The 15,198-nt window shown below is 38.3% G+C and overlaps 1 protein-coding gene across 7 annotated transcripts in view; it reads right to left on the bottom strand.

The window, feature by feature from the left end:
• Positions 1–15,198, bottom strand: part of DENND5B (DENN domain containing 5B) — a 213,413-nt gene that overhangs the window by 114,476 nt on the left and 83,739 nt on the right. For 5 of the 7 annotated variants that reach the window (XM_043439977.1, XM_043439980.1, XM_043439979.1 and 2 more), the window contains exons 2-3: positions 8,878–8,943; positions 5,906–6,015 (exon numbers count right to left, since the gene is read on the bottom strand). In XM_043439977.1, the coding sequence (XP_043295912.1) occupies positions 5,906–6,015; positions 8,878–8,943 (176 nt within the window). The remainder of the gene's footprint in view (positions 1–5,905; positions 6,016–8,877; positions 8,944–15,198) is intronic. The other 2 variants (XM_043439981.1, XM_043439976.1) reach the window with 1 other exon arrangement.

Genomic DNA, 15,198 nt, shown 5'->3' on the forward strand with positions numbered 1-15,198 from the left:
ACAAAGTTATCAGGAAATTGTTAATGCGTACTTATATTACGAAAATAGATCTGTTTCTTCTCCTAATGATTTTAATCGATTTGAGGGTGACTACTACCAAGTTTGGGACGAATATTTCTGGATGACCCCTGAAAAAGGACAGCTACTGACCCCTGCTGACATTTGCTGGGAGCAAAAGACTCATGTACCAACATTTGGAGGCCGAGAATTTCCAGGATATCACATGAAACATATGGGACTATTGCCTACCCACAAATGTAAGACTGTAATGGATGTAACGTTTATTGTCAACAAGTCTGTTATTTGGCCAGGGACAGATTGGGAAAATAGCCCTGGTATAAGATGGGTAGCCCCAAATAACACTCGATGGATTTGTGGATACAACCTTTGGCCCTGGCTCCCTGTAGGATGGGTGGGGAGATGTACCCTAGGGTTTGTGTTTGCCCCTGGGAGAATTCATAAGCAAAAAATTAGTCAACCTGTTAATTTACCTTATGTTAAAGCCCGGTGGTCACGCTCTGTTTTTTCATTGGTATGATTATTTAGCCTCAATTTTTGTGCCCTCTTTAGGAGCCACTGATATTATGCTCAGGGTAGAGGCTTTGAACAATTTTACAAAACAAGCTTTGACAGATACTAGAAGAGCTTTAGAGGCTCTTAATGAAGAACAAAAACAGATGAGAAAAGCTGTTCTACAAAATCGTATGGCTCTGGATATTCTAACAGCCTCTCAAGGGGGAACATGTGCCTTAATAAAAATGGAGTGTTGTGTATATATTCCTGATTATTCCTCAAATGTTTCTGATGCTTTAGAAGATATGAAACAACAAGTAGCCGCTATGGATTTTTCTGACTCCAGCATTTGGAGTCAGATATCTGCCTGGTTTCATAGTGGTTGGTGGAAATCTATAATTTTCATCATTATATGCATATTGTTATTGCTGTGTTTTGGCCCTTGCATTTGTCAATGCATATCTGAGATGATAAATAAAAGATTGCTGATGTTTTCTCGTTTGCAAACGCGGCCATTTCCTTCGAGGGAGATATAATGGCCATTAGTCAAAAGAAAAGGGGGAGATGCGGGGAGCCGGCCTGACTGCTCAGGCCCCTTCTCGGCCCTGAGAGAGATCAAAAGGTCCCTCTCTGTCACGCCACCCCTGATTTGTTAAAGTGCAAATTGGCCTTTCTCACCTCCCTCAAGGAAATCGCTGCAGCCACCATTTGCCTATTTTCCTGACTCTGATAAGATTATCGGGCTCCTGTGAATGGCTTATGTCTAGGTAGTCTTTACCTGATTATAAGACACTGGTGCCATGCCCTGCTGGAGTTAAGATAAACTCCTAAAACTAGTATCTGCAGTTCTGCACGTATACAAGTCTTTGATCTAAAATTTGGTGAATCCTGTTAGTATATATATGTATGTTACCCCTCAATAAAGTCGTCGGAATCAGTCAGAAGCTGACTCCGTCCCTCTCAACCCCATCTTTCTTAGTCTTTTATTTCTCAGGTGCACTGGTGATTGCGTCCTTGACCTGTTCATCTAGCCGGCAGGCCCGGCAGTTTTTTCCCCCATTTTCTACGGTTCTATTAATCCCATTCCTTTTCTCTTATACTACAAATAAAAGCTATTCAGAAAACTCTTAATGAGTCAGTTTTCCGTTCCTTCTTTCCTTCTCTTTCCCTTCTTCATTTAATAAACATTTACTTTATGTCATATATTGCATTAGACCTTGATAACTCAGAAGACAAATATGAAAATAATTCTTTACTTCTGGGAGCTTACATTCTAATAGGAAAGAGAGACATATAAACCAACAATTACAAAATAATGTGATCCCTATTGCTACAGAGTGTATTCAATGTGTTTCAGGAACAGAGAAGACAGAGCACTTAACTATTCTGCTTAAGAGAGAGTTTTGCAGTGGAGGTGATACCTGATCAAAGATGGGGAAGTGAAGTTCTGTAAGTGAGCATATAGTCCTTCATTTATTTAATGGTCTGAACCTCAACTATGTGCAAAGCTAAGGATACGGTGGTCTAGTCGCTAAGTAGTGTTTGACTCTTTGCAACCCCATGGACTGTAGACCGCCAGGCTCCTCTCCCATTGAATTTTCCAGGCAAGAATACTGGAGAGGGTTGCGTTTCCTTCTCCAAGGGATCTTCCAGATCCAGGGATCAAACCTGCATTTCCTGCTAAGCAGGCGAATTCTTTAACTCTGAGCCACCTATCACAATGAATAAGTGTGTGTTCCTGTCCTAGTGGTTCTTACTTTATAGCAGGAGACAAGGAGTAGGACAACCAGCTATACAGTTAATTAATTGTAACTGTAATGGTGCTATAAAAAGGTATAAGATGCCAAGAGAACTTAAGGGGACCTGGCTAAATGTTGGAAGGGTGGTGGAAGGTGGTGGTCAAGGATGGCTTCTCTGAGGAAATCATGTTTAAATATCTGAGGGACTTCCCTGGTGGTCCAGTGGCTAAGACTCTGCACTCCCAATGCAGGGGGCCTGGGTTCAATCCCTGGTCAAGAAATTAGATCCCATATGCTGCAACTAAGATCCAGTGCAGCCAAATAAATAAAGCAAAATAAATAAATAAATAAATAAAATAAAATGAAATCTGAAATGTCAATATGAAGAATTCACTAGAGGAAGAAGTAGAAGAGCCTTCGAGAGAGGAAGGAAAGCAGAAACAGAAGCTGTAGTATGGAGAAGGAAAAAGACAGGCAGCAGGGGGCCAGTTACAACGTATCCTTTACTCTTTACTCATCATTCCACTCCACTCTTCTTTGGGATCAAAGTAAACAGTAAACTGAGCTTTATAAAGAGCTATATAATAGTTATTACTCTTCAATTATCTCAAAATTTATATATCAGATGTTTTATTTACAGGACATATACACAAAATGGAATCTTTATATTTCACAGAACATGCTTAAAAAGGTATTGACCACATTTTCTTCCTAACCATTCCTAGGTTCACTACATTCTTAAGGATAAGCTCTATCTACTAGAACATTACATAGACAGTCAGTCACAAACACTAATACACAGATTTCATTCAGTTCAGTTCAGTCGCTCAGTTGTGTCCGCAACTCTGTGACCCCATGAATCACAGCACGCCAGGCCTCGCTATCCATTTCATTAGGAGATGTGAAATGGAGGGGTGAGGGGGCGGGGAACTTCAGCTCCATTTGCATTGCTTTGTTTCATTTAAGAGGAAAGGTATGGATCTGAAGCAAATTTGTTAAATGTTGACATCTGTTATTTCTGGGTGGTGGGTATATGATTGTTTTGCTCTCTCTGTTTTATGATATTTCCATTTTTTTCCCCCACAAAAATCTGTGAATCCACAACCAAAAGAGATATAAAAGCAATTAATTCAGAAAATTTCAAATGTCACATACCTATTTTCTGTTACATATGCACTGCACTCATATACATGGATTTTTTTTGTTCGTTTGTTTAACAAATTTCATTGCTTTTGGGGACTTAATTTGTAGGAAATTAATGATTCTTATTCAAAGCTCCACTTTGTTAGCAGAATGAGTGATATTATAGAAGGCAGTAACTTACTGGAGTGGGGGTTTACTAAAGCTAAGAACAAAGCTTTCTACCTTTAGGTGGGAATAAATTATAGCTTCATACAAATACACTTACTAATAAATCAAAGAGGAAATTAAGGGCAGTAAATCTATGACCCAAATGCAGACTAGTTTAATGGAATGCATTACAGAGATTTTCAAGGAGTACTAGCAAATCCTTTTAGATCTGCGGCAATAAACAAAACGCTGTATTGTGTTTAAGCATCGAAACACAAGCCTACGAGTCTATTCTTCAGAGGGAAATGTTTCCTATTTACATAAAATAACTCAGAGACAAGAGGTAAAGAAAATATTAAAGACAGTCAAGGAAGCAGACAATTGCTTTAAAGATAAACGCTGCTGCTGCTAAGTCGCTTCAGTCGTGTCCGACTCTGTGTGACCCCATAGCCGGCAGCCCACCAGCCTCCCCCATCCCTGGGATTCTCCAGGCAAGAACACTGGAGTGGGTTGCCTAGCCTAGTTGCATTTTCTAGTTGCATTTTCTTCTCCAATGCATGAAAGTGAAAAGTGAAAGTGAAGCTGCTCAGTCGTGTCCAACTCTTCGCAATCCCATGGTCTGTAGCCTACCAGGCTCCTCTGTCCATGGGATTTTCCAGGCAAGAGTACTGGAGTGGGTTGCCATTTCCTTCTCCAAAAGATAAATGCTAGACAGAGGCAAAGGTTAACACAGATATATTACTATTAAGACACCCAAATGATTAATAAAACACATCAAGTGTGGCATTTTGTTCAAAATGATTGTGGATTCAGATGATAATAAGAATCTAGTTTTGGACACCATTCTGACTTCTCACAGAATAATTTATAAATACTTTGAAACATATTACTAATTTAAGAAGATTCGTGTTATGTTCTATTTACATTCTCATCCATTTTTCCATTGTTTCATTTAGGTACTCTTATATCATTAATATATTTCCATTAATTTTCTGGCATAAGCAGCTGATAATTTATTTTTTGTCACTGATGTTTGCTGACTATTTTAGTCAGAAGCTTGTCTGCACTTCTTCAAGTCTCATAAGTATGACTAACAGTTGTATTCTACTTAATATGTACAGTGCTATCTTCACCAAAGATGAGGCTAGGCCCTACAGTATTAACTTCTAGCAAAGTGACATCTCCTGTTACTCTGGAATAGGGCAACAGTTTAGAGAAGTAACTATACCATGCTCTGGAAAGAATCAAAGTCGAAGTACCATGTACCTTAGTCATCTGTCCTTAGAAAAGGTACCATGATATTCCCTTCTTGGAGTAACATCAGACTGGAATGGGTTTACTGTGATATAGAAATATATCACTGAGAGCAGGTGAAAACCAAGTTATTAAAAATATATAGTTTTCCTTTGGGGGAAGCAGCATGCAGAGTAAAAATAATCTGGATTTAATCTCTGAGACTCCCTGTACAACTTTGGGCAACAATCTCTGCAAAATACGAATAATCCTCCTCACTGGGCACATGTAAGCAAGTGTGTGAAAGTAACACATAAGGGACCTAACAGATACCCACCAAATATTTTCTTCCCTTACAGTACCACATCATAATGGGATCTTTTGGTTCCACCTTTAAAATACTCAAAAAGAACCACATCTATGTGTCTTAGTCCACCTTTAATCATTTTTGTGCCTATGGTGCCTGATCTCTGATTTGCTCACTTTGGGGCCCCCTGATTTTTATAATTGCAGAGTTCATGGAAGTACAAAATATTTTCCAGACTTCTAGGAAGAACTGTTCCTAACTGACCTGAAAATTATGACCGACTAAATTTTTAAGAACCTCTAATGGGACTTACAATCACCACTGGTAACTCATTACATTATTTTACATTCCTTATAAACAAATTCCTACTAATGTCTAAATGAGACACTTAAGTTCCTTTCCTACCTTACTTTGTGAACATGATAAATTACAGACCCATCATATAACATTCCTGGAAATATAAAAACTGTAATCATGCACCTTCCATCAGGCTCCTCTCCAGGAAACAAACTACTATCACTGTTATCAAAGCATCTATGTATTAATTAATGCAAATTCACCACATAGCTTAATGGCAGGAAAAGAAAATGGGCTGCTGAAGGTCTGTTGTATGTACTAATTAGCTGTGGGGATCATAGGCAAGTTACTTAACTTCTCTGAGCTTCATTTTCCACATCTGTAAAATGAGGATAATACCATTAAAAAAATTTTTTTTATTTAAAGGGCTAAATTAAATGAAATAACATATACATTCAAAATATAGTGACAACTGTCATATTAATAAAATAAAAAGAAGGCTTAAGAGGAGAAAAAACCCACATACCATGTTTACTGCATCTTGATCAAAAGGATTCCATTCTATATTCTGAGGATAGTGGGCCAGAACTTTGGATTTGAATGTTCTTCTCAAAGGACTCTGGTCAAAATTTTCACCTACAACAGATAATTAATAATTAGTTAATATCTAGAATTTTTTCAAAAGCATGTCATAATTTTATTTTTATTTTGTAGATACGCTGAGTGATAATGTTGAAATCTGATTCAATTTCTACCTCTAATAGTCTGGCTTGTAAATTTTTCCATGGACAACTAAAAAGGAACTTTTAATAAGAGATGTGCATTTAAAACTTCAGAATACAAATTTTAAAATCCTGGCTAGACAGCTGATACTAAAAATCAAGATATGCTAAAATAATCCTTGCTGTGACCTAATTACTGTCCTCATTTCAACACATGATGGCAAAAAAACAAAAAAAACCCAAAAAAATCCTATTTGGAAACATTTAACTCACTAAAGAAACATCTCAAAAGAAACTAATTGTAATTAAGATTCTGAAATTTTGTATATAGATAAACTTAACGGTGCAGTGCCCAAAGGAGGTAAGTTTGCTTGAGTTTCCACAAAATCCTCTGATAAATGTGACTGCTTCTCCATGCTTTTACAAGAATTAATAGAATCAGAAACATCATTACTGAGCTATCTGGTTTAGTAAACAGGACACATTAAAGAACACTAACCTCTAAAAAGAAGCTATTCTAAGCCAAATTCATCACATGTTAAAATCCTAAAAAGGTAAAAGGCTACGCCTTCATCATTACATATAACAAAATTCAGAAAAGCTGTCAGCTCAGTTCTTTAAAGTCCTTAACCAAATTAACTTCCATGAGACCTGCTACCTCCAAATGCCTTAGTTTCATAAAATATTTTAATATGGATGGATTTTAAATTCTGTGTCAAAAAGTTGAGATTAAGGAATTAGAAAGACCTTGGGAGCAATACCATCTGTCTCCTGTGTTTTTTCTACTTTTTAGGTTCTAATTACAAAACACAAGCTGATATATCCAAAGATAAATGCTATTTACAAGTATTTGTACAAGCAAAAATATCATAAAGCAATTCATGAGTCACATGTGGACACCTAGTTAGATTCAGTTTCCATCTCTGGTAAAAATCTAAATGATGTATACTAAAACACCTTTCAGTGTGAAACTTAACAGATCTCAGATGGAGGGAAAAGTCACACTTTAAAATTTTGTTGGAGAATGCAATATAAAACACACAGGAGTGTTTTTGAATAAAGGCACATAATTTAAACAGATCTGCTGCAACAACTAACCTATTACTTCTAATTTAGGCCCTTGGCTAACAATCTTTTTCCTTTGGATTTCTTTTAGTTATTTAGGCAAGCACTCCATCTCTCTTTCTACCTCATATTTTCATCTTCTAAGTGATAGAGTAAAGAGCTTTCACTTCTAGAAGAGAAACTGTCAAAGGTGTCCCCAGTGAAAGTTTATCAATTGCTGCACCATGCTTCTAGGGTATGTGAACATGGGAGAAGTCCGTGGAAAATGTGAAACCATTCAAGAGTTACTATGTCCAAAGAAATGAGTCAGGGTTCATGGTTGATTTCAGAAAGAGTAAATGGTATCTTTAAGGTGGCACTAAATTCTTAGGCAAACACTAAGAATTTTTAGATTATTTACTTCTTCATTAAAAAAGGTTACATTTCACTTCAGTTTAAGTCAGAGAAAAAGCAAAACTAAAATTCTCTCCTGGTTCTAAGGTTTATGCTGCTGACTGTGCCAGTGACATAGCAAAAGGATAATCTCACCTTAGATAATACCTAGCCATCAAGAAACCCTCTCCTTTACCTGCCCTCAAATACCAAAAATGTTTATTTTATCATTCACAAATGTAAATAAAAGATGAAATACCGCAGGGGCAGAAGAAACAGCATATAATAAGGATATAAATCCTTGCAACACTTACCTTTTAATGAATTCCTGCCTGAGTTTGGTTAAAATAGTAACTTTATCTTCATTCATATATCAAGTTATTAATGTGACAGGAAATAAGTCAGAAAAACTCATGACACTGCTATTTTCAATATAATTGTCCTGTTAACTAAGGAACACCACACCCTTGAGGAACAATGAATCAACCAGAAGAGAGAGAAAGAAAACCACCTGGAGAGAAAAAGAATTTCACAAAAACAAAACCCCAGGAAACAGAAACACAAATCTAACAAAAGAAAAACAGCCGCCACCGCCACCAGCACCACCAGCACCAGCACCACTTATTAGACTGCTCTAAAAGCGGGGAAGATCATTGCTATACATACAGCTGTCTTGGCAAATATTATTTTGAAGAAAAGCTGACTGGAAATTCTGATAACACTGTCAGGGATTTAGAAGTGAGTAAATGCAGGTATTCCTACTAATATCAGTCAAAGAAAAGAATCGTGGAGATGACTTTTGGAGATGTGAGACAGAGGAACAACCTAACTTTTGCATTTTGAACCCATAAACCTCTAACTTAGAATTTACTGTTAGGACTTAGCAGGAAAAATGAACCAGTCTAAGAATCTGGATTCCCAGGAAATGGAAATTACATAAGGATGCTTTAATTAACCTAAAATCCACCTTTCAAACACTATCCTGAAATAAACAAGGAATATAAGTTTGTGCAATTATTAATATCCCCGCAAAAACTACAAGTAGACTTAATTTCAAGTAATATTGTCATATAACCTCCTACTAAACTTAAACTACAATTGAGCCTTTCCTCCTAAGAAAATAGAACATATCTGCCAAGAGAGCTTAAAGACTAATGAATTAATTTCTTCAAGGCTTGAAGCAAATGAGATCTTTACAAAAATTAAGATGTAAATAAGAGAACAGAAATACAAAATAACACTTTTTTTTGCCTAAGCAAAACTGAATAATGAAACAATTATGATGGGCTTGGGGTGAATTAAAATAATAACTTCTAATACCTCAACTTTTTATTTTTACCTGAAGTCGTATTTGCAGCATCTTGGCTCTTGCCATGACGATCTGCTTCTAGCCATTGGTACAAAACTACATAATGTAATAGAAACAAAAAAGTTTTTATGAACAAAGAAACACAAACAAAAAAGCAATAATGACTTTGAAGAATGGAAAATAAGAATTAAAAAAATTAAACAAAAGCAATTAAACATGAGGCATTAACATCAACAGAACACAACACCAACAGTATGTAGCTTATAGGCTATTAGTGATAAAGCAAAGAGAATAAGTAATTGCATTTTAATGTAATAAGTGAAATGCCATTTAAACATCTGTAACAGTTATTCGTATGGGAAAAGGTACATGTTCTTTTCTTTAATGCTAATTTAAAAAGAAGTATCAGGAGAAAGCTAATGTTTCTACAGCCAGATACAATAAAATATGATAGTAAGACTAAATGATGAACTATGGAAATTGCATCCCAATTTCTGTAAACCTATCAGATTGGCTGAAGTTGAAGAAACTGACTATACCAAAATCTGACAAGTATGCAAAGAGACAGAACTCTCATAAACTGCTGGCAGTAATGCAAAAAGGTACAACCCCTTAGGAAAGACAGTTTGGCAGTTTTTACAAGGCTAAACATAGTCCATATGATCCTACAACCCCTGTCTAACCAGTAGAAAAAAGTAAGACAAATTCCAAGAGGAGCAACCTATAATACACCTGGATGAATACTTGTCAAAACTGTCAAGGTCATCAAAAACAAGTAAGGTCTCAGAAACTATCACAGCTGAGAGGAGCCTAAGGAGAGAAGACAGGTGTAATGTGGTATATTGGATGGGCTCCTCCAACAGAGAAAGGACATTAAGTAAACACCAGGGAATCTGAATAAAGTATAGATTTTAGTTAACAATAATATTGATTCATTAATTGCAACACAGGTATGGCACCACCCTAGGATGTAAATGATACGGAAAACTATGTGCATGGATGGAGGGGGGTGTGTGGGAACTCTGCATTATCTTCTCAATTTTTCTGTAAATCTAAAACTGTTTCTAAAAATCAAGTCTGCTTTAAAAAATTTTAAAAACAAGTCTTTAAAATTTTTAAAAATTGTAAAGTTTAAATTTTAAAAAATTAAAAAAATTTAAAAATGATTTAATGTAAGGACAAAAACATATATTGCATCCAATCTTTTAATTATTATATCTTCGTAAATTACCATGCAAACACAAGCTGAAGTTTGCTCAGTAGAGATTCCATTAGTCAACTATATCCTCTTAGGTACTTTATCTAAGAAATATCAACTCTTGGGGAAAAGTTTTACTACAATGAGGACACAGGCTACTAAAATATTCATACCTGTGGATGAAGGGGGGAATGTACAGTAGAGCTCTGTGACTTGGAAGCTTTGAAGAGTGTTCAAGCTTCTGTATTTTATGGGTTACCCAGATGTCTACAGTTTTTAGACATCTTTAAAAAGATGTCAGAGTGTTTCCTTTAAAGAGCCAAATAATGATAATCATGGGTCCAAATCTTCCCATCCACATCTCAAAGGCTGAAATGATCCCAAGAGAGTAGCACAGGCTAAGCTGCTACTTTGGGGGGCTATTTACCCACAGATATTGTGACAGTTCCAGATTCCAGACAAGGTTTGCAGAAACTTTCTATGCCTTCCCTCCACGAAATAAAACAAAAACAGGACTGGGAAAGGTGCCTGTGGAGCTTCTGAACCGAAGGAATAAAGGAGCTGATTCATTAAAAATGGCTGAAAGCAAAAGTGAAAGTCCATTGCTCAGTTGTGTCCAACTCTTCACAACTCCACGGACTATATAGTCCACGGAATTCTCCAGGCCAGAATACTCGAGTGGGTAGCCTTTCCCTTCTCCAGGGGATCTTCCCAACCCAGGGATCAAACCCAGGTCTCCCGCATTGCAGGTGGATTCTTTACCAGCTGAGCCACAAGGGAAGCTCATAAATGGCTGAAGGTACTCTGAAATCATGACGGAAGTTATTTGGATCTTTAGGGATAGTCAGAACTGTGAATTGACATCCATCCACTATCAGGGATAGATGACCCAAAGTAGACCTCTGAAGAGCCCCTACACATATACCCAGCATGCAAAGCCCTCGGCTGAAGGTGTACCAGTGGGGACACAAGTCAGTGCACTCCTTCACTTCTCTGGGATTCCAGGGAGGCAATATTGTTATAACTGGGACCAACATGAAAGAACTGGAGAAGCAGATCTTACTCACTAAATACACACTATGGCATTTCCTCTTTCTGGGTCAAAAGATTAACAACTACAAGCAGTGGTCACAGGACTGGAAAAAGTCAGTTTTCATTCCAATCCCAAAGAAAGGCAATGACAAAGAATGCTAAAAATACCACACAATTGCACTCATCTCACACGCTAGTAAAGTAATGCTCAAAATTCTCCAAGCCAGGCTTCAGCAATACGTGAACTGTGAACTTCCAGATGTTCAAGCTGGTTTTAGAAAAGGCAGAGGAACCAGAGATCAAATTGCCAACATCTGCTGGATCATCGAAACAGCAAGAGAGTTCCAGAAAAACATCTATTTCTGCTTTATTGACTACGCCAAAGTCTTTGACTGTGTGGATCACAACAAACTGTGGAAAATTCTGAGAGAGATGGGAATACCTGACCACCTGACGTGCCTCTTGAGAAACCTGTATGCAGGTCAGGAAGCAACAGTTAGAACTGGACATGGAACAACAGACTGGTTCCAAATAGGAAAAGGAGTACGTCAAGACTGTATATTGTCACCCTGCTAATTTAACTTATATGCAGAATACATCACGAGAAACGCTGGGCTGGAGGAAGCACAAGCTGGAATCAAGATTGCTGGGGAGAAGTATCAATAACCTCAGATATGCAGATGACACTATCCTCATGGCAGAAAGTGAAGAGGAACTAAAAAGCCTCTTGATGAAAGTGAAAGAGGAGAGTGAAAAAGTTGGCTTAAAGCTCAACATTCAGAAAACTAAGATCATGGCATCCGGTCCCATCACTTCATGGGAAATAGATGGGGAAACAGTGGAAACTTGTCAGACTTTATTTTTCTGGGCTCCAAAATCACTGCAGATGGTGACTGCAGCCATGAAATTGAGAGACGCTTACTCCTTGGAAGGAAAGTTATGATCAACCTAGACAGCATATTAAAAAGCAGAGATATTACTTTGCCAACAAAGGTCTATCTAGTCAAGGCTATGGTTTTTCCTGTGGTCATGTATGGATGTGAGAGTTGGACTGTGAAGAAAGCTGAGCACCGAAAAATTGATGCTTTTGAACTGTGGTGTTGGAGAAGACTCATGAGAGTCCCTTGGACTGCGAGGAGATCCAACTAGTCCATCCGAAAGGAGATCAATCCTGGGTGTTCATTGGAAGGACTGATGTTGAAGCTGAAGCTCCAATACTTTGGCCACCTGATGCGAAGAGCTGACTCATTGGAAAAGACCCTGATGCTGGGAGGGATTGGGGGCAGGAGGAGAAGGGGACGACAGAGGATGAGATGGCTGGATGGCATCACCGACTCGATGGACATGAGTTTGAGTAAACTCCGGGAGTTTGTGATGGACAGGGAGGCCTGGCGTGCTGCGATTCATGGGGTTGCAAAGAGTCGGACATGACTGAGAGACTGAACGGAACTGAACTGAGTAGCAGAGTAGAATAGTATTGGACTACTCCAAGCAGCACAAAAATCTCCCCGTTTGGAAAAGCGAGCATGAACTTTACTACTGATACTGAATATCCTTCTTATAAAAATGAGACACAAAGCAGGGAAACTAATCCATTCAACAGTCTGACAATTCTGCCCAGCTCTCATCTAAAGCCTAAATCTGCCCTGATAAAGGTAGAAATTCTTGGCTGTGTTCAGAGTATCGATGCCATTATATTTACCAATAGTCCCAATTATTTCATATAGCTGTTGTTTCTGGTTTCATTGGCCAAAAATAAAAAAATACGAAAGTTATTTCAGATCATTTTATTCTGACCAGTTATACAGAAAATGGTACATAAGCAAAATTAATGTTAATAGATTTGAGGTTCAATTATTTTATCACTACCTCCAGATCAACAAAATCCAATTAACAATGGTCTAAATAATTGAGAGAACTTCCAGTGAAATGAGTGCATCTACTTCATGCAAAGCTATAATGAGAATCACCATTAGACCAAATTTGGATTTCAGTCTACTTTATAGCATACATATTTAAAAAGATAATGTAAAACTACAAAAGAAATGTGACTAATATTTCACTTAACATACAAAAATGTATACAGGCAGGTACAGAAGGACTGAGCTCTAAACATTTCTTAAACTCTCAGAGTTTCTGAAATATGGCATATTACAAAGAGTCTGAGCCTCCTTTCACTTTACAGATGACGTGAGAATATCAATAACATACCTCTTTCCCCTGTGGTTGGGAGCATAAGATCTGATCTTCTGGAAGCTCTACGTTTCCTTTCAACTGGCAAAAGGGAGTAGGGACACTGCCCCTGCTCCAAGCTACTGGTGAGGATTTCTCTAGTCTGTGCATGACATTGTAAGCAGAGAGAGATCTGTGAATCTCAGAGCTATTTCTCAGGCTGAGTGTCCCTGTTATATATTTCTTCACTCATTTCCTCTCTGAACCTTCTCACTCCTAGGGCCCCAATGAATTCCCTCCCTCATTATCCATTTCCACCACAGCCTATTTCTGAGCAGTGTATTTCTCTACAAAACAAGGCCAAGGCTCCCAATACTTCCCTATGTGCCTGAAGGATATCACTGAAGTCTAGATGTTTTAAAGAAAGTTTGTTGATCGGAACAATGAAAACAGAAGGGAAGTTGAAACAGGTAATCTCTTCTGCCCTGTCTTTTTTCATTTTATTCCTTTTCTCTCTAAAGGAAAGTTAAAACACACACACATGTGGACAGAATACTCACAATCAGTAAATCTTCCTCAGTATGATAACAAAGGTGACAGAAGGAAATGGAGACACTATGGATTCTACCTATGATGAAACCCATGCTGAGGCAAAGAAAAAGGGATGATGTGATGGTGACAACTCCTCCTTCCCATGTCTCCCCCCACAGGTCTCCAAATGTTTGTCTCCGAAGACCCAACCTGAATTGGCATAAGCAGGAGCTGGGAAGGGGAACACCAGGGCAGCAGTGGGACTTCCGTGGTGGCTCAGACAGTAAAGCGTCTGCCTACAATGCGGGAGACTCGGGTTCAATCCCTGGGTTGGGAAGATCAGCTGGAGAAGGAAATGGCAACCCACTCCAGTATTCTTGCCTGGAAAATCCCATGGATGGAGGAACCTGGTGGGCTACAGTCCATGGGGTCGCAAAGAGTCTGACACGACTGAGCAACTTCACTTTCACTTTCATAGGGAAAGCAAAGCAGGCGTGGGTGAGGAGGAGAGGGCACCATCAGGGTGATAAATAAAATAAGGGGGCACTTCTGTGACATTCATAGAAAGACATTTGCTACACATGTGCTGTCTCTACACCAAAGTAAGCTGTCCTCTTCAAAGCAGGTCCCCCAGGAGGCTGCATATATTCAATATTCATTCTGATGATCCCACAACTAAACACCTCTGAACAGGAGATGTATAAGTAGAGACCTTATGAAGTAGTAACCATCACACAATTAACACTCAGAGCTTACCAGAGGCAGGTGTTATTCTAAGTGCTCTACATATATCAACCCATTTTATCATCATAATTACTATATGAAGTAGATCCTATTATCATTCTCATTTTACTGATGTAGAAACTGGGGCACAAAAAGGTTAAATAACTTGCTCAGGTCAGATAACAAGGAAATTCAAACCTAAGCAGTCTGACTTCAGAGCCTGTGCTCTTAATTCTATGTACGAGGTCATCTCAGGAAAGAGTATTTCTGGCAAGGGAAATAGCAAGTGGACAATCCCAGCGGTACAAGTGAGCTTGTCCCAGCTGAGCTGCAGTAAGACCAGGACATAGATGCATCTAGTGAGGTGGTAGAAGATGAAGTCAGAGATACCCAAGAGTCAGATAAAACAGGTGAGGATTGTAAGCAATGGTGAGGATTTCTGATTTTATATTAAGTATCACGGGAAGTCCTTGGAGAAGGAAATGGCAACCTACTCTGGTATTCTTGCCTGAAGAATCCCACAGACAGAGAATCTGATAGGCTATATAGCCATAGGGTCACAGAGTTGGACATGACTGAAGCAACTTAGCATGCATTGTGGGAAATAACTGCAGTGTCTTCCACAGAGAAGCGACTTTGTTTTAAAAAGATCACCCTGGCAGCTGAGAGAACAGATTATAGTGGGCAAGAGTAGA

Source organism: Cervus canadensis, chromosome 21, assembly GCF_019320065.1.
Source record: "Cervus canadensis isolate Bull #8, Minnesota chromosome 21, ASM1932006v1, whole genome shotgun sequence".
Classification (NCBI taxonomy): domain Eukaryota; kingdom Metazoa; phylum Chordata; class Mammalia; order Artiodactyla; family Cervidae; genus Cervus; species Cervus canadensis.